General features: G+C 42.0%; 1 protein-coding gene across 2 annotated transcripts in view; it reads left to right on the plus strand.

The window, feature by feature from the left end:
* Positions 1-19,953, plus strand: part of ATP9A (ATPase phospholipid transporting 9A (putative)) — a 60,284-nt gene extending 40,331 nt beyond the window's left edge. The window contains exons 16-28 of one of the 2 annotated variants that reach the window (XM_065032514.1): positions 1,799-1,891; positions 2,707-2,790; positions 3,962-4,132; positions 6,017-6,115; positions 6,399-6,488; positions 6,615-6,759; positions 7,242-7,306; positions 8,088-8,243; positions 9,640-9,704; positions 10,509-10,617; positions 11,889-11,946; positions 13,990-14,193; positions 15,361-18,598. In XM_065032514.1, the coding sequence (XP_064888586.1) occupies positions 1,799-1,891; positions 2,707-2,790; positions 3,962-4,132; positions 6,017-6,115; positions 6,399-6,488; positions 6,615-6,759; positions 7,242-7,306; positions 8,088-8,243; positions 9,640-9,704; positions 10,509-10,617; positions 11,889-11,946; positions 13,990-14,193; positions 15,361-15,497 (1,476 nt within the window). In that variant the 3' untranslated portion in view covers positions 15,498-18,598. Of the gene's footprint in view, positions 1-1,798; positions 1,892-2,706; positions 2,791-3,961; positions 4,133-6,016; positions 6,116-6,398; positions 6,489-6,614; positions 6,760-7,241; positions 7,307-8,087; positions 8,244-9,639; positions 9,705-10,508; positions 10,618-11,888; positions 11,947-13,989; positions 14,194-15,360 lie in introns of both variants that reach the window. The other variant, XM_065032513.1, reaches the window with a different exon arrangement.
* Positions 19,954-26,305: the final 6,352 nt, after the last annotated feature.

Genomic DNA, 26,305 nt, shown 5'->3' on the forward strand with positions numbered 1-26,305 from the left:
TGCTTGTGTACGTGTGATCAGCTGTCATTTCTGTAGCTGATTATTTCACTTCTAAGAAGTCTTGTTCTACCAAAGCAGCCGCTCTTCACCGTACTGTGTACTGATTTATCTTCTTCTTGAAAGAAGGCCTGTTTGTTTGACCACAATATTTTCCATTCTTCTTTTTCTTTGCGTTATTTTTCCCCTTACCCATGTGGAATGATCTTTGTTGTAAAGCAAAGATAGTGCTATTGTCATATCTGGAATTGAAAGAAGCCTTTGAACCGTGGCCAGAGTCAGACCACGGTGGAAAAAGATGCCTCTCCAAAACAATATAACTGGCAAATCTCTGTGTAGATTTATAGTGTGATCTTACCATAATATGAGAACGCACTAACCTCCTATTGAACTCAGCAAGAGGAAATGACTAATGCAAGGAGATAGCTGATACAGTATTTATATTGGACAAAAAATCTAAACTATCTTCAGCCAGTTCTGCAGCACGGGAAGTGGAGTCTTTATTTGGTTTCCTGCAGAGATGTTGTTAGACACTTTTTAATCAAATAATTTAATAGATAAACCTTTACCTTTGGCTACTGCCAAAAGTATTGTCTTTTATTTAAGCAGATTCTTGTTGTTTTGGTATAGTGACACGCATTTTGCTTTGGGCTTGTGGGATGTGTGGATATCAGTATGTGAAGGCTGGATGTTTCAGGACATTGCAGACCATGCTTAAGCTTAATTATGATCATCTTCCTTGTGAATATCTCTATGAGCTTGGCGAAAATGCTCAGTACAGGAGCTTTGTTATCCTTGACTACTTCTTAATTTCACTAGCAAAGGTACTTGGGTACTTCTTTGCACTTTTAGTATCCACATCAGGTAGATGTAAACTCTATTTTGCCAGTGCCACAGGATGTTTGGCTATTACCAATCTCTTCACATGTGAGAACCTTCACCTCTAGTTTCTGTAATGGTGGGACAGACTGATATGTATGTTCAATAGTGTGAGAAGGAAAGAGTGTCCACCGTGCTTTTCTTTCATTTCTTTTTTTCCTAAAGTGCTTTCCCCTCGTTGTTCACAGCTGCCTATTTCCAGATTTTCCTGGGCTTTCTGGTTTTGCGTGCTAAGTTTATTTTCTTCCTATCCCTGGTGGCTATCTTGGTTTACAGAGCAGTTTGTTCCTTACTCATTGTTTTGTCTCCTTTGAGGAAATTGCCAGGGTTTCCATTAGCTTGTAATACTAATAGCTGTGACCTCCTTAGGTATCTGCCTGGTTAGAAGGGATTTTTTAATTTGTGGTAATGTAAATATGCTCTGCTTGCAGCCTACAAATTACTTGGATCAGATAAGGCAGGCAGCAATCTAACCTTTCTGCGGCAGGCATAAACTTTAATTATGCTTGTGCCATATAATGTAACGGGCTAAATTAGAGTAAATTTTACCCTGTTAAGCTTCATGCGTCTGTTTTATTGCTTCAGGTAAGTATGAAATAAATTTTCAAGGTGAGGACTAGAATTTATTCCAAAGGCACATGCAGTCAGGACTGAAAGGTATCTGCATGGAAATCATGTGTTGGTGATTAAAAGCAGATCATCCTTGTCTAAAGCATTAATTCCTTCTGCAAGTAACCAAGTAGCAATTGAATAGGCAACTCGTTTTGGCCTCGAGACGAGGTGCTGAGCCAGATGGATCTTCAGCCTGACCCTGTGCCAATTTTGTGACTGATGTGCAGAATACTCATCACTTAGCTTGCTGAGGCCACTCCAAATAGGCTGATATTGGCCCAGCTTAGACTCTTCTGTTTCTTATCTGCAGGATGAATCAACAGGAGAGATCACCTTCTACATGAAGGGGGCTGATGTGGTGATGGCTGGGATTGTGCAGTACAACGACTGGCTGGAAGAGGAGGTATGGGGCCATCTCTCCTATGTACGGAGGGTTTCTCATGCAAGTGCTTTTCTCCTCTCAGGGTACCCAGGACAAAGCTCGTCAGTGCGGTAGAGTGGACATAACCACTAAAACATCTGCCAGAAGGCCACTGATCTTGGCAATTAATTGGGTTAGTCTTCCGCCAAATATATATGCAGTGGCAAGGAAGTCAGGCGGCAAGCTCAACATATTTAGTGCAGAATAAGTCCTGTAAATACAGTGGATTTTGCTCAAAACTGGTTGCCACTCAAGATCACCAGATTTGTCCTGGGCTTGATCCTGTGTTTAGATTTACTTTAGACTGAAAGGGCTAATTTCAAAACTATATTTGGCAGCTTTGTATTGGGACATGTTTGTCAGGTTAGTAGTAATGTTGACACGGAGTTCATAGCAGTAACTTCAGTTACGGGTTCTCCACACCCCCAAAACCTGGTGTTCAAAGATGTAATAATACTGTGGTCTTATTATAAGAGCTCGTAGCCAAAGATGTGAAGTCGAAAAATCCAAGAGTTGTGTCCTTTTCCTTAGAGACAGTGTTTTTGCCATGCCGGTGTAGCAGAGAGGACATTTTTTGTTTCTGATCACTGGGATAGATTACAAACCATTGCAGATCTCCTTTTTTCCTCTCAGGTTTATCATGCACTTTATCAGATGTTGCAGACTCACTGGGGTTGCTCAAATGGGATGGTTATTTTCTTAACCTGCTATCTTATACTGCCATCTCTGCATTGCTGTGCATAAGTCATCTTACTTGAGATGTATTTTATGGTTTACAATGTGTCACTTCTTTCCAGTGTGGTAACATGGCTCGGGAAGGCCTGAGGGTTCTTGTCGTAGCCAAGAAGTCTCTGACGGAAGAGCAGTATCAAGACTTTGAAGTAAGTTTTTATTTGTGTTTTTTTTCTTTGTTTTTAAACAAACAATCACTGAAGTAATTCTGGCAGACCTCTCCTGATAATCCCACCTCTCATCTCCTTAGGCTTTCAGCTGGAATTGTCATTCTTCAATGTCTTGCTGTTCTTTTAATCAAAGTGGCTTTAAGTGATGTGTCTTTAAACTGGATCCCAGCCAGGACACTCCAAAACAGTTCCTGAATCCTGCCTTACAATCCTTTGTGTTCGTTTGTTCAACAGGTTTTGTTTGTGTGAGGAAATGTGTTGGCTTTTAATTTTCACTGATGCGTTGTGATGTCCAGGAAAACTACAGGCAACCAGAATATAACGCAGCCGGGCTGCATGGGAACACAGGCTTCACATGTGGGGTTTTGTTAGATGGGTCTCTACACGCAGTGCTCATTTGCTTGCCCCAGGCAGGCAAAACACGAAGAACTGTTCAGTTAAATGAAGAGATGAGATGGTGGGAATGGTTTGGATTGTCTCTTGCCCTTGTTTGCCCATTGCAGAGGCCGTGGTTAGAGCTGTGGTGCGAGGGTCTCTGTGGGTGTCACTCGAGCAGCTGCTCTGCGTCGGTGTGCCCGAGGACACGCTGTGCACCGCGCTGCCGGGGCAGGAATGTCGTGGTTGAGACGGACAAACGACATAGACCAAGTTCTTCCAGGATGAAAGTAGTAATTGCCTTTCGTTACCACAAGTGCATTTTTATACAGTTTTACCAATTCATGTGTCCCTTCACTATTGGTTACAAGTTACAGCAATAACATCTCATTGGCTAATTTTGCTATCATCGATGTTGCTCTTCTACTCCCTTCTCTCTCACAGGTACACCTTAATATCTCCGGATACTCTTTTACTCCCATCTTTCTCACGGGTAGGCCTTAATATCTTTAAGGCTAATTTCTGTTCCCATGTCCTTCGTCAGGGAATCCACAGACTCACCGTAGTCCCCCACACAGGAACGAAATGACAAAAACTTTCTGAAATGTGTTCCGCCTTACTCTGTAACGTGTTCACAAGCCATTACATGCGGCATCCCCAAATGACAGTTAACAGAGGGGGGCGAACTGGTTAATCGTCATGCTGGTTAACTCTGTATTCCACAAAAACGCGGGCTGGCCGTGTGAGTGACCGTGGCTGTCTGCTCTGTCCTCAGGCACGCTATGTCCAGGCCAAGCTGAGCGTGCACGACCGCTCCCTGAAGGTGGCCACCGTCATCGAGAGCCTGGAAATGGAGATGGAGCTGCTGTGTCTCACCGGCGTGGAAGATCAGCTGCAGACAGATGTCAGACCCACTCTGGAGACGCTGAGAAATGCTGGCATTAAGGTCTGCCTAACCTAATGCTACTCCTAGCAGGGACACTTAACCCCTCTGGAGTATGTGGCGCTGTCCTACTGACAGTAAATTTAGACAGTTTGGGGGATCCTGTCAATGTGAACGTTTTACCAGATGCCCTTTGTGAATGGGAAGAGCAGGGCTGGCTGATTTGTTTTAAACATCACGTCAAGAACATGCTAGAAATAGTAAATATTAACTAAACACGTGAAAGCACATCACCTTTTGTGCTTTTCTTCCCCTAACATGCTCTAGCTCTTTCTGCAGAGAACCAGGTGTGTAGGGCTACAGGAGACTTTTGGACAGTTGTTTCTTTCAGGTGGCTGGATGAAGCAAGGCTGTTTGGGATGTGTTTGGTGCACCAGCTCCCGTGTTGGGGTTGAAGCCCTGAGTTGTGTCTGTACACGTTTTCAGTAGCCACTAGAGGGGGTCTGAGCCAAGAGAATCAGGGACTGGGTTCTCTTTTCCAGCTTTCTGGGCTCCGGCACCTAAGAGTCGGTACAGCCTGAGCTGTGCTCAGCGGTGATGGAGCCGCTGTGATGCCTGCTTAGTTTTTCTCTCTGAAAACTTGTCAGTAAGATCCTGGACTTGCAAAAACAAACAACTAAAAAAGATGGACTAAACGCTCAGATTTGGGCAAGAAAAGTAGGTGAAAGGTTCTGGTTGTGGCTTCTCCACTTTAAGTAACAAAGTGACCAAAATGTTGAGCTGTGCTGTGAATCCAAAGCAGGGCTGCGTGTTCAATATTTAGGTAGGAAGTGGGATTCAAGGCTCAGGCCAGACTTCCAAAGCGCTTTCTGTTTTGGAGCTGTCCCTGTAAACAGCAGGGACTTGAGTAGAGAAGCGAGATGTGCAGATTCAAAGCTCCTTAGCAGCACTCTGGCTTTTTCCCCCTGTGACATAGTCCAGGCCAGTTATTCCGAAGCAGTTTAAGTATTTTTTCTCTTCACCTTGGCTGGAGTTGGTGTCAGGGTGTGGAGTGTGTCATCGCACAGCGAGCGCAGCACTTCCGAGCACTCCTTGCAATGGTATGTTCGTTACAGTATTGCATGCAAGAAGTAAATCAAAAGTGAAGGCAGTCTTGTAATTCATCACAGACACCATCTTGTTAAGATCAAGTCTTTTTCCAGCCCCAGATTATTAAACAAATAAACGAGTCTTTGTGTGTTGTTTGGTTTTGTTTTTTGGTGGATTTTTTTGGAGGTTTTTTTTAAAGTTTTGTTAAATATTCTTGGGTGGTGTCTTGAAAGCAGAAAAAAAAAAAAGGTGGAAAAAAACCAACAACCAAAAAAACGGTGTTGAGGGAATTCCCTGCCAGATTATAACAGGGTATTGCTGCTGACGTTGCTTTCTAATGTTCCCCTCTCACCAGCACAAAATAAAAGGAGCAGTGTGTATTTAAAAAAAAACCCTCCAAGCAGCTTAGTCTGTTCCAGACGCACACATCAGCAGTGAGCTAACCCCAGTTGCATCATCCACATTTCAGGCAGGGCCATGAGGGATCTTTCTGCAGCAAAGTCCGCTTATTTCAGCGTACGAGCAATAGCTGGGGTGGGACACATTAACACACGCATATACGTTCTTTAGCTTGCATTTTGTGGGTTTATCAGGAGAATCTTGAAATATTGCAGGTGGGCAAAATGTTATACATAGCTTGTAACTTCTTTTGTGTTTCAGCCTCCGTCAAAGTTTTGTTTTCGTTCGTCCATGAGAATTTTCTTGTATGTTTTAAAATAGGGCTTTTTTGGCAAAATAATTTGTGTCTATATTTTAACAGCCCTTTTCTATGCCTGAACTGGCAGATGGTACTTCTAGGTGTCCTGCAGACGTGGTCATTAAGTTTTGTATTTAATACATTAAATATTTGGATTTTAGGTGTGGATGCTGACAGGGGATAAGTTAGAGACAGCCACGTGTACAGCCAAGAACGCACATTTGGTGACGCGGACACAGGACATCCATATATTCAGACTAGTGAGTAACACCCACCTTCCCCTCTCTGAAGACTTGTTTGGGACCCCGAATTCTGGGACAGGAGGGGTGCTGAGATCACAACTGTTTTCCCGCAGTAGCCCCAGAATATTTTTGTTCTTTTGACCCAGCTTTCTGTCACCTGAGCTTTTGTTTATCTGCCTGTGTGTGCTCTGAATAACTCCACGTGCTGCCTGTCTATATTAGTTTTGCTCCCTCTGAGACTTGTTGTTTTTTTTCACCCCAATGAAGAAAACCCCTCCTCAGTTGGCACCTTTTTCCCCAGGTGACTAACCGTGGAGAAGCCCATCTAGAGCTGAACGCCTTCCGTCGGAAACACGACTGTGCTCTAGTTATTTCTGGCGACTCGCTGGAGGTGGGTTCCAAATGCCTGGGGCTGGTCAGCGACAGCCCCAAATCACTGTGGCTGAATGGGGATTTTTATTTTCAAGATTCTTTCATAGCACAAACATCAGCGACACTTCTGATCTCTGTAAATTAGGTGTGTCTGAAATACTACGAGTATGAGTTCATGGAGCTGGCTTGCCAGTGCCCTGCCGTCGTGTGCTGCAGATGCGCCCCGACACAGAAGGCCCAGATCGTGCGGTTGCTCCAGGAAAGGACCGGCAAACTCACCTGTGCAGTAGGTAAGGGACTAGTTAGGGGGGAATTACCACGTAGGATGGTGTCTTTATCGTTTCTTCTTTTGGGTGAACAGTCCCGTGTCATAAGACCTGGAAATGCTGAGCTAGGGAGCAGTAGTTTTGTGAGATGATTGATGAGATGAAGTTTTGCATATGGGAACTTCAGTGGTGAACTACTCGTAAATATTTAAGGTGGTATCTTTGCAAAACAAAGCTTAAACATGACCAAAGTGCCATTGTTGATCTGTGAGCTTTATTCCAGCATTGTAGGTATAATAGTATACCATAAAGTGATCTGTGGCCTGAATTCGTGTGCATCTATTAAAAAAAAAAATCTATATTTCCAATTTCTGTTAAAAATCCTGCTTTTGTTGATAGGGTTAAATGTTTCTTCTAATATTACAGACTGTTGCAGATGCCTTTGGTGGGGTTGCAAGTTGCCTCTGTTCCTTAACGACCAATGTCATTTGTGCTCTGACCTGCAGGTGATGGAGGGAATGACGTTAGTATGATTCAGGAGGCTGACTGTGGTGTTGGAGTTGAAGGAAAGGTGAGGCTGCCACGTGTTAGTAACACTTCCAATGGTAACTCAGGAGCTAGTTCACAAGTGACTCTTAAATGGATCCTCAGAAATTTGTGCAAGAAGGTGAAAAGCTTCCACACAAATAATCATCAGACCAATAGCTGTATCATGAAAAATAAATTGGCTCTATAGGAGACTGCTGTTTCCCAGAGTGCAAGTTCATTATTTTGTTCTTGGCAGATTGCCTGGATTTGGACCATTGTGGTTAGTTTTGGGGTTTTTAATCACACATAGATGCTCCAAATGCTGGAGTTATAATTACTCTGATAACATATACCCTGCCTATACAATTTAAACCTGTTTATTTTAGTTTAGAAAGCACACTCTGGGTTAGAGCTCTGGTTCCTGCTTGTGGAGCTGCTTGGAGTGACACGACTGGATTTGGCGGCAGTGTAAAGACTCCGCTTGCAGCGAGCCAATGCATTAACATTGCGCGAACTTCTGAGACTGAAAATTTATGTTTAAAGCTGACTTGATATGTGTGTCACGTTAACATGCGTGTAGTGAATCATAATCCAGAGAGTTGCTGAGAGTTGGAGGCCAAGGTTCAAATGGGAATTCTCCTCATATTTTTGCTCTTTGCTTAAAAGCCACAGTGAAAGGCAGAAGTGCTGAGGTAATATTCTCACCCACCTAATGTATTGGAAATTTTCTTGGACATTCTATCAGTGATAACTAAATAATAATATGATATTTCTTTTCAATAATGAAACAACCTCACTATGCTTTTACTTGGTGTTGTATACAGGAAGGAAAACAGGCATCACTTGCAGCCGATTTCTCTATCACTCAGTTTAAACACCTGGGTCGCTTGCTAATGGTGCATGGAAGGAACAGTTACAAACGGTCTGCAGCTCTCAGTCAGTTTGTCATCCACAGGAGCCTGTGCATCAGTACAATGCAGGTAAGTGGACTGTCACAAGGGCTTTTCCAGTGGAGAGGTGAAAAAGTAAAATCAAAAAGTAAAGTTCTGCACTTCATTTTGGATGCAACTATTTCTTCTTCTGAGAATTTTCCTGGGTTGGAAATTGAGGTTGTTACTTGGGTGTGAAAAGAAAGTTCCTGGTATTGAACAAACATCAGCAACTTCTCCAAAATGAGACAAACAGTAATCTGCTTTACAAAACACTGCTGTGATGCAGCATGTCTTTGCTGTCATTTAGTAATTCTAGGAAATACTGAGAATCTGAAGCAGGGCAATGCTCTTTAGGTCTCCGCTGAGTAAGTGCGCTTCTTTTCAGGTGTGTTTTAAGTAAGGCCATAAAATAGTGCAGCCAAAGTTAAGCAACTGAGGAGGACGTGGCTCAGGCCCTGACGAGGTTACCGAATGCTCGGCCAGATGTGCTGCGAGTGTGTGCAGGAGCTGTGCCAGAGCCTGCTGAAGCACGTATTGACCTTCCCCATTGCTCAGCAGCTTGCTGCGGGACCAGAGAGCTGTCTGTTCCTCTTCGTTTCAATGGGAACCTTAGAAACATATTTGGTATTCACAAGATGTACATTGTTCATGTGTGCTGAGCCTCAGTGTAACAAAAATGCAATTGCCAGTTGACAGAGAGAGTTGAAAGAGTTCATGAGCCAAATTCCATTCTTAGCTGTGGTGACTTGAGTGAGAGTTACAGTTAAGGGCAGAGGTCACTCTTTGGGAGTTGCATTTCCGTGCCATAGTGTGCTGATGTATTCCTTAAAAATACTAAGCTTTTCTTTGAGTAAAATGCTTGATATTTTTGAGAGGGCTGGGTCTGCCCTCTCCGCTTTTTGGAATAAACACGTTGGAGAAGGATGCATAGAGACAAAAGACTCAAACTTGTGTGACAGTCTAGCTTACTCTGCAGCTGAAAACCAGAACACAAAACAAACCCGTAATTTCTGACCCAAAAAACAAAAGAAAGTAAGCTTGAAGTCTTTGGAGTTTGCATTAGTGAATGCTAACATGCTAACTCTTTTTATGTTGTGAAGGCATCATCTAGGCATAAATCAAGTATGCACCTGTCCTTCACAACATCTGGAGATCTTTGATCAAACCAGCAGGCTTTGGAGGAAACTCTTTATGTTCTTCTGTGTGGAATTACGTTACAAAACGTTTTCCAAGTCCAGCTCTCTGGTGTTTGCTATTAAACATAGCTTTCATCCAAGTATTGCATAGGAATAAAAAGGGTTGATATTACATTCTTCTGTCTTCATTTCAGGAATTTGGAGAACCCACTGCAAGTACATTCCAGTTTGAACAGAGTCTATTTTTAAGCTGTTACGTTTACTTCAGTATCTTAACGCCTGTAAAGCTTATTTCTTTTCTTTCCTAGGCTGTTTTCTCATCAGTATTTTACTTTGCTTCAGTTCCTCTCTACCAAGGTTTTCTCATCATTGGGTAAGAGCTCACTTCTTACTAATAGTGTGTAAAACCTGTGCACAATGAATAGATTTGGGGTAATGCAAGGCCTGCCCATCTCCACCCTGCGTGTTCCACAGCACTGCTCCAGAAGATGGATGTGGTCCTTGTCCCTTTCAGCTCCCCTGTGCTGAGCAAAGCCACTGAGGCAGTGCAGGCGCTTCTAGAAATCTTTCCAGAAGGACGGTTTGTCACATGTGGAATGTGAGAAGCGAGCAGTCCTCCAGAAGTGCTCCCTTGAGCCCGATAAAAAGCAGAGGAATGGTTGTTATCCTCTGGTGCCTGCGGAGCAGAGAGAGCCAGTGCCCAGCTCCTGACGGGTCAGAACGGGGACATAACCCAACCTCCAACAGGAGGAATCAGTTCCTATCTAGGACATAATGAGATTACACTTGTAATCCCTTGACTTTATAGACTTTCAAGTACAATTTTAAAACGAAGAGCAAATTCATCTCCATTGTCTTCTGATGCAAACAGGATCAAGGCAGAACTGTAGAGCAAACTTTGGGGTGGGCACAGGTCTGTCCTTGGCTCCATTAACAGCAGTTGCAATACTTGAACCAGTCATCTGTGTATGAGTGTTTCTAATCAAAAGCCATTCAAAAAGCAAAGCCTGCAGGTTTTTCCTACATGCAAAACTCTGTTGTGTTCCATTTGCAAGTTTTCATAATATGTACATCATTTGGCACTTCAAGAACACTGTATTTCCTTTGTGAAGACTGGAATTTCTGTTTGCTTATCTGCACCTTAGAGAATTTACTGATTTTTCTACCTTCTTCCCAGGTACTCCACAATTTACACGATGTTTCCAGTGTTTTCTCTAGTCCTGGACAAAGATGTTAAATCTGAAGTTGCAATGTTGTACCCAGAGCTCTACAAAGATCTTCTCAAGGTGCGAGAGACTCTTGTTTGTCTGTTTTGGTTTAAGGCGATAACCCTGTCTTGATCTGAAACTCTCTAAAAGTGTAAAGTCAAATATGTTATCAGCAGACACAGAACTTCATCATGCTTTTTCAAGCAAAATTGTTTTAAAGGCACGTTTGAATTAACAGATACAACCAGATTTTCTGGCAGTTCGTTATTGGATGCTACATAAAATGCAATTTATTAAAAACGGCCGTGGAAATTTGAGTTCCATTCTGTGGGAAATTTTAAGGATTTAATATTACCGATTTGTTCCAAAATAAAGGGGAAAGATAAATTGTCGGGGATTTGGCACTATCCTGAAGCCAGAAAAGGGGATGGGGGAAGGGATATGCTCATTTGATGGAGGGAGGAGGTTATCACATAGTTCCTTGAATAGAAGTTTGCCTTCAGGATGATCTAAAGGGACCTAAAGATTTGGTTGCTGTGCCATTTTTGTAGCTTTAGCATGGAAGTCAGGTCCTTCTCTTTAGACAAAGGAAACTTTATTTGATATTTACCGTAGAAATATCAGGAAGGTAAATCTTGTATTGAGTTTCTTTTTTTTTTCGTGGAGAATTTTTTGAATAACTGGAGTATGCAAACTGGGAACATCTTTCTTAATTCAAGGAAAGGGTGGACTGAGTCTTCAACAGATCCTTTCCCTCAAGGATTTCTGTTAAACAGATACTCTTAAAAGCAAAGCCTGTTTTTCCAACAGCCTGAATAAGTCTCCATCTGGTTTCACTTGTATGTTGTCTCTTATGTCATAAACCACTAATTCTCCAACCATCCTTAGGCCTGGTCTAAACATAGGGGGGTTTTGTGCTGGTGTAGCTGTGTTGGCTGGAGATGCTTTTTTAAAAACTATCTGCCTTCAATATGATGGTGATTTGTGTGTGTATGTGTGTCTAGAAATATAATATTAATGTTTTCGTGTATATGTGTACACACATCTTATATTTCACTGTACAATGACTAAACTCATGAGACCTCTTTGCATTGAATTAATCATGTGTGCGGTAAGGAAGAGGTTGTACTGTACTGTGCGAGCAATGAGCTTCCACAGTCCCAGGCTCCTTCGTGCATCGTGAAAAATGAGAATAGAGAGACAGTAACTCAGGGTTGGTGCATTTGTTTTGTTTTCTTTCCAGATCGCCTTCAAATTCTCTTTTATTAATTGCTGGGCTGATCTGTAAGTGAATGTTCATGAAAGAAAACCTAACAAAGCTTTGTCTTTTTTTTTCTGCCCCCCCCCAGGGACGACCATTATCCTACAAAACGTTTTTAATTTGGGTCTTAATAAGCATCTATCAAGGTAAGAAATCGACTTCTGCTTGTGCCTTTAGATGTTTTAATGAGTACACTATATCTAATTGTTTGTATTGCAGGAAGTTGAGTAAGACGTGAATTTAGCAGCGCATCCTTGGGATAATGAATAAATATGGGGTTTTTTTTTGTCTCGGAGAATGTTGGCAGCATTACCAAAGGAAGAAATTATCTAAAACTAAATATTGGCAGCAACTGGTCAACCTTGTTGTAGGCAATGATGTAGGAGTTCAAAGTGTTATGGCTCTTCTGACTGGGCCCATCCTTTGTAGTTTTGTGCAAGTTTCTTTTAGTGCTTTAATTGTTCTTTCTGTAAAGTAGAGCTTCTGACTCTCACCTTCTTTTGAAGAAGGTTTTCAAACCTATAGATTATACAGGTTACTGAGTCAGCATGCTAAATAGCTTTGTGTGTTTTATCTAAACCCTGTCTATTAGAAGTGGCAATAGTTCTGGTTACTTCACAGCCATCTGCATTGAAGAACTAGAGTAGAGCTCAGGTTCTTGATCATATCTCATACACTCTAATTAGGCTGCTAAAACAGTTAAGCAAATGCCTTAATTACAATGCATTTGTTTTCCAAAAGTGGATGTAGTAATTGGCATATATGGCTAAGAAGACCTTTTCTTTTAGTTTGTCTTTTTTTATAAAGTAACCTCGAACTCAAATACTTTCTCTAAGTGTCAATCAGGGGAGCATGGAAAACATGTAAATAACATGGAGCTACAAAGCTCAATGGCCATATGATTCTGTGAGAAAATTACTTGTTTTCCAAAGCTCCTTCATCAACAAGAATCAGAATACATGTGCCAAAATAAGCAGCTAATTCTCACTGGTTTAATTGATACTACCATCATATTACTGTAAATAACATGGAACTACAAAGCCCAATGGCCATATGATTTTGTGAGAAAATTTCTTGTTTTCCAAAACTCCTTCATCAACAAGAATCAGAATACATGTGCCAAAATAAACAGCTGTTTCTCACTGGTTTAATTGATAGTACCATCATCAGGAGGGAGTGAAACCAAGAATACAAAAGCTCTCTTGCTGTTATCTTCCAAAACCTAATATGGTAGAACCCTACAACAGGGATCATGGTCTTCTGATGATGTACAAATATGATGGCAAAGCCAAGGCATTTATAGAAATCTCACAAGTGGTGAAAAGCTGAAGCCAGAGGGTGATGCACTGAGGGAAAGATTTCTTCTTAAGCTAACACCACTATCTGGTTACAATATTTGGTTAAAGTGACTTCACTTCTGATGTGCTGAACAACTAGAAGACAGCAGGCCAAACAATGGGGCTAGTTGCTAGCAGAGATGAGCCTGACCAAAAACTTGAACTTGGAAGTTCACAGCTGGATTTGAACTTTGTGGCTCCAGCTCTAGTCACTCGCAGGTTTTCCCTTCCGAAACTGGCCTGGTGTGATGGATGTCGGTGCGGATTACTCATGCTGCTAACATGAGTTATTTGTGCAGGTGGCTGCGCGGGGCGTTGTGAGCATTCCCAGCCAGAATAGCAGCACAAAACAATGCATCCTTACCAGTGCTTTAACGTGTACTCCCTTTTGGGGGGAAGTGTAAAGAGGAGAAATCTTGGCCAAGTAGTGCAAGGAGAGGTTAACTTTTCAACACCTCGCTTCTGTCTGGGCACTGAGGCAATGCAGGAGGTTTTCGAAGTATTTGATATCTTTTAGCTTCTGAGTAGTGACCAGCTGCTTTTCTGGGAGGATCGAGTTTCATGATGTTAGAAATCTCTGGTTGCCAAAATAGCATGTATTAATTTCCTATCTCCGCGTGTCTATGAATATGATAGACTGTTATAAAAGTCTAGCCACCTCTGCTGTAACTTTTCCCTGTCTTCTCATCAGTTCTGTCTCCTAAATAGCAACTGTTTCATTGTCATTACATTCATCAGGTTTCATGAAAAACAGTCTCAAGACATAACTATGTTTCAGCCTTTCCAAGACCTAGCAGTGGGTTTTAGAGCTTAGACTGGTGTTTGAATAAAATACCCACATGTTCCTTGCAGGTAGCATCATCATGTATGGAGCGCTCCTTCTCTTTGAATCTGAATTTGTGCACATTGTCGCCATTTCCTTCACATCCTTGATTCTCACCGAGTTGCTGATGGTGGCGTTGACGATCCAGACCTGGCACTGGCTCATGATAGTGGCTGAGCTGCTTAGCCTCTCCTGCTACATAGCGTCTCTGGTCTTCTTACATGAGTTTATTGGTAAGGTTAAATGCCTTTTCTCCAGTCAGTTGGTTTATGACCTGAACTGTAACAAGACTGTGAGGCCATGAATTGAATTTAAAGGCTGTTGGTGAAGCCAATATAATTACAATGTCAGTGATTCTGACCAAAGTAAACTGTTTGATTTGAAAGCACCTGAAAAACATTTTATGGTTTCTTCTCATAGTGAAATGGTAAAGGAGATAAAGGTGGTCGGTAAACTGTGTGCTGCACAGAGAATCTCATCGCTGCTTTCAGAGCTCTGCCATGCACCAGCTGTCATGTAATAGTGGTTTTTATTTCCTGAACTGAACCTGAGAAATTTGAGCCTCTGTTGTTGGATAGAAAGATTTAGTGTTTTAATTGGGTGAAGTAGCTGCCTCCTAAAACTTAACTTATTTTAGCTGCTTCACTGGGGCGTTGGGGCCCTTTTCTTGTGCATTTGGCATTTTTTTGTTGGTTTTGGAGGGGTTGTTGCTGGGGTTTTTTTTCTTTCCTTGCAACAGAGCTAATCTTTTCCCTGGCTAAAGGAAAAAAGGTAAGGAACTCCAGATTCCCCCAGTAGCTATCTAGTTGCAAATTTCAGTTCCATACAGTTTGTTCCAGTGTTTGTTCGGGAACCACAAGATGTCACTACTTCTTCCGTAAAGTTCTTTGCTAACTCTGAAGGCGATGAGGATAACTTCCCAGTGGGCCACATCTGTATCTCTTGCATATGGGTATACCAGCTCCATTTGGAACGATGCTTCAGCTATTTTTGCAATGATTCTGAGGTTTTGTAACTGGGTCAAGAGATGCGTTTGCTGGACGACCAGCAAAATAGCAGCGGGCAGCTCCAGAGTCAGAAGGCAAGTGGTCCATTTAAAAGGAAGGTTAGTGTTGCCAGGAGATGGAACCCCCTGTTTTGGTGGGGTATATTTGGGCGCTTGTCTGTGGAGAGCTGTATGTCTTACTGAACTGTGCTGCACACTAAGCTGTGTCTTTTGTGGAAGAGAAGGGCAGGCGATCCTATGAGGGATCCTCATATCGAGGGATCCTGTGAGGTTTGAACTTGCATGTGGAGAAGGTGAGGCTGCTTAAGTATTGGTAGATTGCATTGCTTTTCTGCACCTCTTCCCAGAGCGTACTTCCCATCTTCATGGACTCTGTGCTCTTTTCTTTTTACAGATGTCTACTTCATTGCAACTTTGTCGTTCTTGTGGAAAGTCACCGTCATCACCCTGGTGAGCTGCCTTCCCCTCTACGTCCTGAAGTACCTGAGACGAAGGTTTTCTCCCCCAAGCTATTCGAAGCTCACGTCCTAGGGCTGCTCTCCTTGCACACCAGAGACAAATATTGCACATGGCTGAGAGACAAAATCATGTAGTTGTTACTATAACGAATACGTCTGATATTTGCGTAAAGATCATGTGGTAATCTTTATTACATGCTGCTTTATTGAAAAAAGACTTCACAACTGCCGTGAACAGAAACCTGACGATAAAAGGAAAGTTTTTTGAGGACAGAGGCACTTGTTAGTTCATCCAGTTTTTGTCTGTCATTTTTGTTCGACTTAACTGGGGTCAAATGCACGTAACTGCAGTGATGATGGGTTTCTCGTGCATGGTTAAAAGTATCTGAAAGCTGCTAACTGACCTTGCAATTTACATTTGACAAACTTAAGTTCCTTTTTTAAGTATCTGTGCTGTTCCTTGCATTGTGTTATGTTGTTTTGTATTATTTATCTTTTTTATTCAAGTAGTTGTATTCTTTTTACCTCTTGGAAATACCTTAAAGTAGGTGATGCACTATACTGCTGACAGCTGATTCCTGATTTATGGCATGCTGTTTCCATAATGGGGCTCCAGCATGTCGGATCTACACACACTTGAGAATCTGAGCTTGTCTGAGATTTCCCTTCACCTTAATGATTTTGGACGTATCCAGCCATTGATAAGTACAGACAAATGTAGTCCAAAGTGAAAAAAAATCAGTTTTGTTTAGCTTTTGTGCTTCCTGTTAAAAGGAGTTGCTGACATGATAGCTTTCCTCTGTATTTATTTGTATAGGAGAAATTTATCTAAACTAAAGCAAATCTTCTTTGGAAAAGAAATTTGCAGTTGATCAGTCTTAAAATGTGTCGACAACGTGAGAAGAGACTCGTACTGTTCCGCAGACAATGTGGCAGACGTGTCTTGAATCCTTGGAGACTGAAAGGGAAGGTCACAGAGCTGCTGCTCCTCACAGCTACACGAAATCTGTTTCCTGTTAGGGCAAAGCTGTGAAGATGAGCTGCAAATGAGCTGAGGCACTCCTAGGTGGATATTGTTCATGATCCACTCCCTGCAGAGAGGCGGTTTTTGAGAACCTTGCACTTGCTTTGCTCTAAAAGCCAAACTTGAATCGCGGAGGCAGGAGTGGGGTTTGTATGAAAGCGTTAGGCTCATGTGCAGGGCAAATTTTCTTACTGTTTTTTGGTTTTCAAAAATTAAACTCAGTGAGTTCTGGTTTTAAATAAGCACTGGCCCATGCCGTATCACCACGAGGAGAGCAACACCTACATAGGCTGTGACAGGAGTTACGGGAACCTTTTGCTGTTGGGTCCACGCATCAGACATGGATGAGCTTTTAGTGGGAGCCATCCTCGATTAATGGCTGTTTAGTCTGTGCTAAATTAGTTGCTTACTGTCTCATTCCCACATCATAAAAACCACCGTTGGAGCTGGCACCACTTGGCTGCATGGAGGGACCAGGAGCAGCAGAGCCCAGAGTCTGAGCTCCCTTCTCCTCTCCAAGGAACCTTCCAGGTCAGGACAACCACACTGGTGCGAGGAGCCGAAGCTCCCTGGTCGTCTCTGTGCGATGCTGAAGCTCTTTAATGGACTGCCAGTTTCTGTTGCCATTGCTCCAGGCGTTCCGCTGTCACAAGGAGCACAATGCTGCATTAAAAGGTCTGGTGTGAACTTCAGTGGAAAAATGGGAGTATTGTTTTAACAGGAGAGCTGGAGTCTGTGTTGACCCACAGTGGTACTGAATTTTCAGATCTAAGACAGCCGTGGCTGATGCGTGTTGATTGCTCCGGGGAAGGTTTTGCACAACCTGACCTGCCTTCCTTGTTCTCAGTTCCTGTGAGTAAATATCAAAGAGGAGGGGAAGCAAGTTCCAGAAGATTTAGAGAAAAATTGGATGTGCTTCATAATGCGTGTGGCTCAGGGTGAGAGGAAGGTGCAAGTGCATATGACCTTGTTATTTCATGTGGGGGAAACTCTTAATTTAGAAAACTATGTTTCAAAATCCTTCAGGAATAAGAGCAGCAAACACTCTTTAATCTAACTTTTGTTTTTTCTTTTGTGTGAGTCTTCTGATTAGGCTCTTGTCTGAACTCTACTTAGAAATAGCCTTCAGAAACAACCTACTGGCTAAGAAAGGGTAATCCTTAGTATCCACCTTTTCGTAATATTTTGAAAATCAGCTGTTTCCACCCCCCCACTTCTATTTTTTTTCCCTAAAAATAATAATATATGTTTCTACCTATTTGACATGCCTGTTCATGTTGGGAAGGACCCTAGAAGTCTCAGTGCTTTGTCTCGTAGAGGAAAAGCGGTGCTTGAACAGCCGGTCTATGGGGGAGTTGGACTAACAGCCTCTTGGAATTGTGCTACTTTGCCAAAACGATGCTTAATGTTGTCTTTATTGTGACTTGCTATAGCTCCTGGACAGTGTTGGCCATGCAGGTGTTTTGGAGTCCCTGGTCAGCATTTGATTTAAGTAGATTTAAATACAAGAATTTATAATTTCTTTTTGTAACTTATTGGGGAGTCCCTCTTGTCTGTTGGCAAGCACATCACATTCTGTATCTTCCCTATCCCTATCTAGTGTGAATTAGTAGTAAAATGTCCTGCAAGAATAACAGTGCCATGCTACTGTATGTAAATATTTGAGACGTGTATATGATAGAATTCACTGTTTCCTGAAGTCAATACAGTTTACACTGAGTGGACCATATTTGCAAAATATTAGCTTACACCGAGAAAGGGAGTGAATTGTGATTTCGCTTATATTTACTGAATCATAACTTTAATAAGGAACACATATTTAGTGGAATTTATAGTAATCTGTAGCTGTGTTTTGGGGTGTGAATTATATTCTTTGCAGCTAGTTTTTTTGCACAAGGTTGTAAATCCAGGAAGTAATTTCTGTCTGGGTACACACTGCATTTCTTTAAAGCAATCAGAACATTAAAACTGCCATCTAACAAGCCGCAGGAGAGGGGAAGGATTGTTGTATTTTTCAAGTTTAGCACTTTTGTCTGCAATCTATTTCTCTTAAGTTATTTTAAAAAAAAATGTTTTTAAAAGCAAAATTGAATACATATGTTCATACTTACTGCATATTTGAATAAATGGATTCTCTGCTGGAAATTTAATTTAATCTTGTTCCTCTAGTATGCTCATAATTTGTGCTTATTGGGAGTGAAGTATTGTTTTCTTCTTCTACGTAGTATCTTGTTTGTAGCCTTACTTACTGTGCTTTCTATTCCTTTTTTTTTGCTCTGGTTTACATGCTGTATGATTCATATATTCATGTGCTTTGGGACTGTGCTCCCAGCGATGCTGCAGGGTCCCTGTGTCTCTGCGGCCGACGCTCCGTCCTGTGTTGCTGCCGTGGTCCGTTAACGTGGGGTTTTGTGCCATGCACTCTTTTATTCTTGCGCCTCTGCAGTAATTCCAGGTGTGTTGCAACCCTCTTCATTTTTTTCCTTTATATTTGTTTCCTCCACAGAGCTTGTCCTGTTTATCTTTGCGAACATTTGTTTTGCTCAGCTCATAGTGCAATTGAAATGCAACGTTCTTTATTCGACAGCAGCAGCTTAAATCTGTGCAGGCTCGTATCAGAAGTGGGCTGGGGAGTGATGAGTGACATCCCTGGTGTCCCCTCGCTGTTGAGAACTACGTGCTGAGAGCTACAGCTGTGGCCGGACCAACTCAGCAGCACCAGAGGCGTTTTTCTGTGGTCTAGTGAACTATCGCAATTAAACGCCCTGATGGCCTCTCTCGTCCTCTGCGACTGTTGAGGAAGGTTCTGTTACAGTTAATCTGAGTTTGTCAGGGATCCCCGGAGAGCGAGATGTGCGAGTCCCTAAAGTGTGTCGTTTGGCTTGATATGTTGTTGAAAGCTGCTGCACCATCTGACGCGCCATAAATCCTTGATTTGCAGAAGCCGCGCTGCCCCAGATCTGTGAACTCCCCTGGCACGCAGCTCACCATCGCAAGTTCTTTCCATGCAACTGTTCGGATGGGCTTTGGCTCATCCCCACAGTTGCGGGGGCCAGTCCAGTGCCCACTAAAATCTTCTGTGTGAGCTGGATGGGCTCTTTTTTTATTTATTGTTCATTATTTCATAATGAATAAACTCTTTAATTTGCATGAAATCCTGGGTTCTACAGCTTTGCCAATATGGTCCATTACTACTGCCGACTACAACTTGTGTACTTATATGCCTTTGAGAACATTTTTAATTGTTAAAATTGTTATAAATGTTAATTTAATTTTTAATTGGGGAGATGGATTCTTGTGTCAAAATGATATTTACTGTGATGCCGATGTTTTTTGTACCTATCATCTAGTTAAATAATGTGTAAATACTCTTGATTCAAGAGAAATATGAATGCCGATTATTTATTGTTCTGTGGAGTTACATGTTTCAGATGTGTAAAAATTTAAAAGGGAATGTTGTAAAACAAGGTGGAGAAAATAAATTTTATGCAACTTCTTTACTTCATCCATATGCACCGTGTGTGATACCCCTGAGTTAGTCCTGGCGTGATCAATCTAAGATGTATTTTGACAGAATTTTAAGTATATAGGTTAAGATGCATTGTGGCCCTTTAACTTGTCTCCGAGGGAAATGCACATCCAAGAAACAGTCCATGCTTTCTGCTGATCAGCGTAGACCTGCTACGTTAAATTCTTTGCTATAAACAGTTTTCGAACTGTCTTCACAGGAAAGGCTTTTGGGGGTAGATTTTGCTTGCTGTTTTGTGGAGTTTTGTTGGATTTGGTTTTGGTTGGTTTGTTTTTTAATGTTGGTGTAAAACTTTTTCTGCCCTTCGCTTTATTAGTGACCTCTCTCCAGATTGCTTTCTGCGGCCATCGTTGCACTTTGATGCTGTGGAATCGTCTGGTGTGGAGCACAGAAGCTCTTGCTGGTCAAGTCATCCTCGCAATTTTCAGTGCAACCCAGCCGGGGAGAAGACGGTCGTTCCTGCTGCTGCGCACTGCTCTGCATTTTAGGAGCGAGTCTTCTGTTTAAAACATATATATGCTGCTTTTGGAAAAGCAATGATGCAATAGTGTTAGGAACAGCTATTTTTGGAATGCTCTCTTCACTTGAATGTTCTATTAAGAGCAGTCCCGGGGCTGGGGCTGCCTGTCCTGCTTCTGGGTCAGAAACAGGAGGGAAAGGCAGGAGTTTAACACTGAATATTCCCTGCAGGGAAAACTCCAATAACACACTACAATGATTTTTTTGCCTAATAGAACTATAAACGCCCTCTCAAAAAAAAAAAAAAAAAAAAAAGAAAAAGTAAATCTATAACTTGGGAGACTATTCAGCTAAAGCAGCGATAAACTATCCCTTTGATCATTAAACATAATTAAAGTTTTTATTTTAGATTCTATAGGATGCAGACTCCAGCATCTTAACATTTATTAACTTTTTTTGTATAAAATAGTTAATGCAAATGTTAAAAAGACACTTTTGTGGTGTTTGCACACATCAAATGGATGCTGTAGACTCCAGAAATTACAGCAACATACTTCACTCCCAAGTGTTACCAATTTCCCGCTCCAAATGGGTTACATAAGCGCTAGTTGGTGGTTCTTTTAATTTATGGATGGTTTCTTTTTAATGGTGAAATGTGTAATTAAAAAAAGCTAGAAATAGTTTTTCTAAACTCACTCTGGAAAGGGAAGGAGAATTTCTGCAATGTTTTTTTTCACCCAAACATTGCATAATAGTAGAAATGTCAAAGATTTCCATGGGGTTTAATTTCATTCTTCATGTGGCTGTGGTCAAACAAGAAGTTTGAACACTGCAGGGGTTGGCAGATTTTTGGAGGATCACGCATCCTGGGATAAGTTTTCAGCCGAGGCTTTACCAAAGAATGCCAGTGGCCTTGTTTTTCAAATTTGTGGTTGTATTACACATTTGTGTGTCTTTTTTCCTTTTTTTTCTTCTTAAAAAAAAAAAATATATATATATATATATAGGTGCTACCTGGTAATTGTGTATCTTACTGTAGCATTGGGTGTTTTGTGAAGATGTACAGAAGTTCCCTTTACCTTAAGCCATTTGGAGAAAAGAAAGCCTTATCACTACGTCCTCTGCCTTGCAGTGGCTCAAGTCACAGCAGCTGTGCACCTACTCTGCCTCTTCTCCGTTGCATTCCCATGGCATTAGATACCGTTGTCATAAATCTTCACTAGGGGATGGTAACTGCTTATGTTACAGGTAGGAGATGAGGGCAGAGCATCCCTGATCTCTTGGCTGCACCCAAAGTCAGAGTGCTCAGCAATATTCTTGTTTTGATTATTAGACTTTCTCCCCACCTTAAACATTGGAGTCAATCCTATGGGAAAGTTACTTATTCCACAGAGCATTCAGATGTCTTTTCAAGCCTGCAATCATTCCTAATTTAAAAAAAACCCTGACCTTATTATATGGAGTATTGATAAAACCCCAATCCAAAAATTTTGAGGGTACTTCCATCTTAAAGCTAGAACTGCCAATGCAGGTTATATCTTTGCTAGATATTGTGCAACTGCATGTGAAAACGGCGAGTTTCAGAGTGTGAGCAGCAGTTGGCTGCAGAAACAGTATTGCTGCAACTGCAAAAAGGTAACGCAAGGAGAAGCTTTGCCAGCAGCTCTTAATCCTGGTCCAGCACCTATTTAAAGTCAGTATCAAAACCGATGCTCTGGTTTCCTTGGGCCAAGAACTGGTATTTCCTGGCCCTAAAACTGTCTGGGTGGTGTGAGGCTCTCTAGGTTATATGGTGAATCTCTGAATTTTTGCCGCTTGTAATTAGAGATGATCAGCACCTTGCAGGATCTGGCCTTCAGAAGAACATCCTTCCTTCTGCTGTTCTTCCTCCCTTTGTGGTCTAATACCAAACTGTTATTGAGTGAGTGGGTTACAGAAAAGGGCTTTAAAATCATTGCATTCCCACTTTAAAGCCTCCCTCTCTTGGCTTGCTGTAATTATGCACGTAAGGAGGAATATTTTGTGCTGTTCAGATTCTCTCACAGAAAGAAGTAGTAACAAGAACAATCTGTGCAAAAGAATTTAGCGCATTAAAGATGGGGGTAATAGTCATTCTCATTTGTCCTTTTATGTGAAACAGATTTTATTTTAAATGTACACTCTGAGTAGCTTAACCATATCCAGAAACTTGTTTACCAGGGCAAAAGTAGAATTATCCACAATATAAATTAAGAGCATAAGTAGAGGTGAAGTGACTGTGCTGCGTGATCCTGCGCAGTCAGCTCAGAGCTCCTGGAGCACACACCTCGGTGGGCACGTGGGCAGCGGGTATCTCCTCCACTTGAGATTTCACCAGACAGCATATTTTTTACTCATGTGTTTCACATCTGCTCCAAAAAAGCTGTGTTGTAGCTCTGCTGTGGGCGTTACGTTTCCCTGCCGTTAGACACGGATCTGTCCTCTGCTGGCTCTTGTGTTTTTAAGATGTGTCCCTTCGGGTTCATTTTGTATGGTGGCAGATTCCACTAATGTGTGACTTGTCAAAAAGTGAAGCAGACTGCTATTGATCAGGATTCCTATTTAAAATGAGAACAAGCCATTTGTCGGTGATGCCATTATATAAAATGCCATGTAATGGTCTTGATGAACCGTGTTCCGGCAGCAATGGTGTAACTGCCATGGAAAGAAATGCCATTTGCGCTGACTCTATGTGGAAGACAGGGACACTGCCCGCAGAGGTGGAATTGCTCTGCATCCCTTGTAAATTTGAGATGAAGATTTTGAATTAAAGGCACGTCTATAAGGACTGGCCTTTCTGCTGTCAGCATCTCTGCTCCAACACAGTGGTTTCCACTATTTTCCACACACTGTGTCCTGCATCATTGCTGTGACCGTGTCCTGGACCAGCACAGCCAGAGCCATCGCTGTCTCTCTGGACAGGAAGGTCCCAGGTGTGAACTGGCTCTCTTGGGCAGGCCAGGGTGCCCGTTTGGGAGCTGGAATGGGTCATGTTCACAATGGTTTTATTACTTTTGGCTTCGATCTTGTTATAGGAGTTAAAGGACATGACCTTTGAGGAGAGCCCTCTGGACCGCAGCGGATGCTGAAGCAGATTGTCACCTTGCTGTGGGGGCAGTGACACTGCCAGTGATCCCTTGAGCCCTGGAAATGTTTATTGCTCTCCAGCTGCACCTCTATCCGGCTCCATCCCGTTCTCCTTATGTCTGACAAGCAGCACACCACGAGCTGTAAAATTTCACACGGGTGCTTTGTGAGCCCGGGGAGAGCTGAGCAGCGGCCAGTCCAGCCAAGGTTCACCTCCCGAATTCCCCGGGCAGCATCGCAGGTGTAGGTTCACATCCCGAATCCCCAAAGCAGCATCATGGGTGTAGGTTCACCTCCTGAATCCCCCGGGCAGCATCGTGGGTGTAGGTTCACTTCCCTAATTCCCGGGCAGCATCGCGGGTGTAGGTTCACCCTCGCAGTGCTCCTGCCCGGTTTCCACGTGCATCTTCATGTTGCCTTTACGTGTAGATGTAGTTACAAATCACTTGATTTGCACGTCAGATCCTTTCTGTAGTTTAATTTTTAAACATAACTGGAGTAGTTACATCCTGCTGTTTATTAATGTTTATTAATGTTTATTAATTTAGTATGCCATCTTGGCTTCATTCTAGCCTGGAACAATTAGTTCAAGCCCAATGACAAACAGAAAAGTTATTTTAGCATTGAACATGAATAAAATTAAACAAGAGCAATGGAATTTTTTCACCTGAAGCGTGCGCTGGAAACTAACACTGGTTCTTCCTTTTATCTCTATTTGCCTGTATCCAAGCTAAGTAAAATACCTGCAGAAGCGGACGACCAGTTTTAAACAGGATCTACACTATTGTTGATTCTAGGATTGTCTGCTGTGAGTTACTCCAAAGAAACACTTGTCGATCATGCGCCATGTGACACAGGGACTTGGAGCTTCTGCACCCTGACAGCTGGGCTGTAAAATGAAAAAGAAATTTCTGAACGACCAACTTACACGTTATCAATCCCTCATCTATTTTGCTTTCTCCAGTTGCGCCTCTTTCCAGTTTTCAGTATCCTCTTATTTATTTGTCAAGATGCATGGATGCCTTCTAGCTGGATCCAGATAAATTAACCAGTGACAGTTGTTTTTTTAAGTTGAAACTAGTGTTGGAATTTCTCAGGCAACTGTCCATAGACTGAAGTTTGATTCGAAGCTGCCCGTTTTGCTTCCAGGCAGTCTCAAGCCTCCTACTGATCAGATTTTGATGTCTGATCTTTCCTATATACAAGAAGAAATGAGCCAGAAACCAAATTTTCTGAGTGAAATTGGTATTTGCAACACTTAACCAATAAAAAGAAAATCCTTCCGAAATCAGATGGAAAGAAGTGTTGGTATCTTGGTGGAAGATCCATGGCTGGTGTAAACAAGCAGGTCACGCGTTCATCCACACCCTCACACAATCCTCAGGTTTTGTCCAAGTCTGAGCTTAATTCTTGTGAGTTCTCATTACTGAAGTGTGGAACTAATTTTTACAGGTGCAGTGTTCACCATAAATAGCCTTCAACAGAAAGAAACATCTTGTATTTCACATGTGAATGACACCTATTTCCTTCAACAGCCTACGTGTCTCTTGTGATCTTTCACCGTCAGGATACCATGCAGGGCAGTGATTTATACAGGTTCCCACTCTTCTTTCAGCTCCTGTTGCCATTCCAGCTCCGAAGGATATAATGTCACAAAGCCCTCAGTAAAACCAGAGCCTGGAGGAAATATCAGGTGTTAACATCCAATAAAAAGTTAACACGCTTGAATGAACTGGAATTGCAAGGTACCACTTGTATGGCTCAAGCAAGGACTGACCTAATGCAGCAGTTTTATGGTGGTAGCAGGTAAGGACTAATTATAGACCCTGGACTCCATCACAAACTGACTTGTCAAGTTAACTTACCAACTAAAGTACCTACAATCACATTGAGGGGGCTTTCTGCTCCTTTGTATAACTGGATGCAGTCGCTCCTGAAGAAACGTGGCAAGTAAATCTGAGGTGCTGAAAGAAATACTGCACTAGAAATTGTGCTGCAGGGAACGTTTTATATGTTTTGGGGTAAATTAATGACCAGGTTTGAGTTTTTTAGGGAAAAAAAAATACAACAACAAAACGTTGTGCACAAATACATACTTTAAAATATATTTTCTTTCAAACACCAACTATTTTAACAACAGTGTAAATCAGATTTTACAGACCACATATTTCAAGTATGAAGTTCATTAAATGTGTGAAATTCTAGATTAGCTGCCGGGTGTGGCTAGATCCCCAGTAATGAATCATAAACCGTGTTCAGGATATAATATCAGATTCCCTTGCCCTGGTGGTGATATTAAAGGGATAAAACCACCTTTCCAAAACAGTCATAACCTTTCTTTATTATCTTTATTTAGTTTACCCATCATATGGTATAGCAAATGACTGCATCAGTGTTTCCATCCTGAACCTAATGTACAGGTGTCTAACTGGATTGGGTCATGTTTTTATTACTAATAAACCAACTTATGTCCTAATGTAACTGAAACAAATGCTAACTATGCATGCATTTTTGTGACAGTGGGTAGTAGTCTGTCTTTAGATACAAGAACATTGCTCTAAACTGCAATTCACTCTGAACTTGTGTGGAAAAACATCACTTTGCTGTGTTCTCCAGCTGAGCCAGGAGTCGATAGCTGTGAGCACTTGAGTCCAGGTAGTCTGGGAGTATGGTGGGTTTCATAGCTGCCTTCTTGGTCGGGGTTTGCTAAGTCCTTTCTGGACTAGCTTTCAGCCAGGGATGCTTTCCCTTCCCAAAGTCTTTG

The sequence above is a fragment of the Columba livia genome, chromosome 16 (genome assembly GCF_036013475.1).
Source record: "Columba livia isolate bColLiv1 breed racing homer chromosome 16, bColLiv1.pat.W.v2, whole genome shotgun sequence".
NCBI lineage: Eukaryota > Metazoa > Chordata > Aves > Columbiformes > Columbidae > Columba > Columba livia.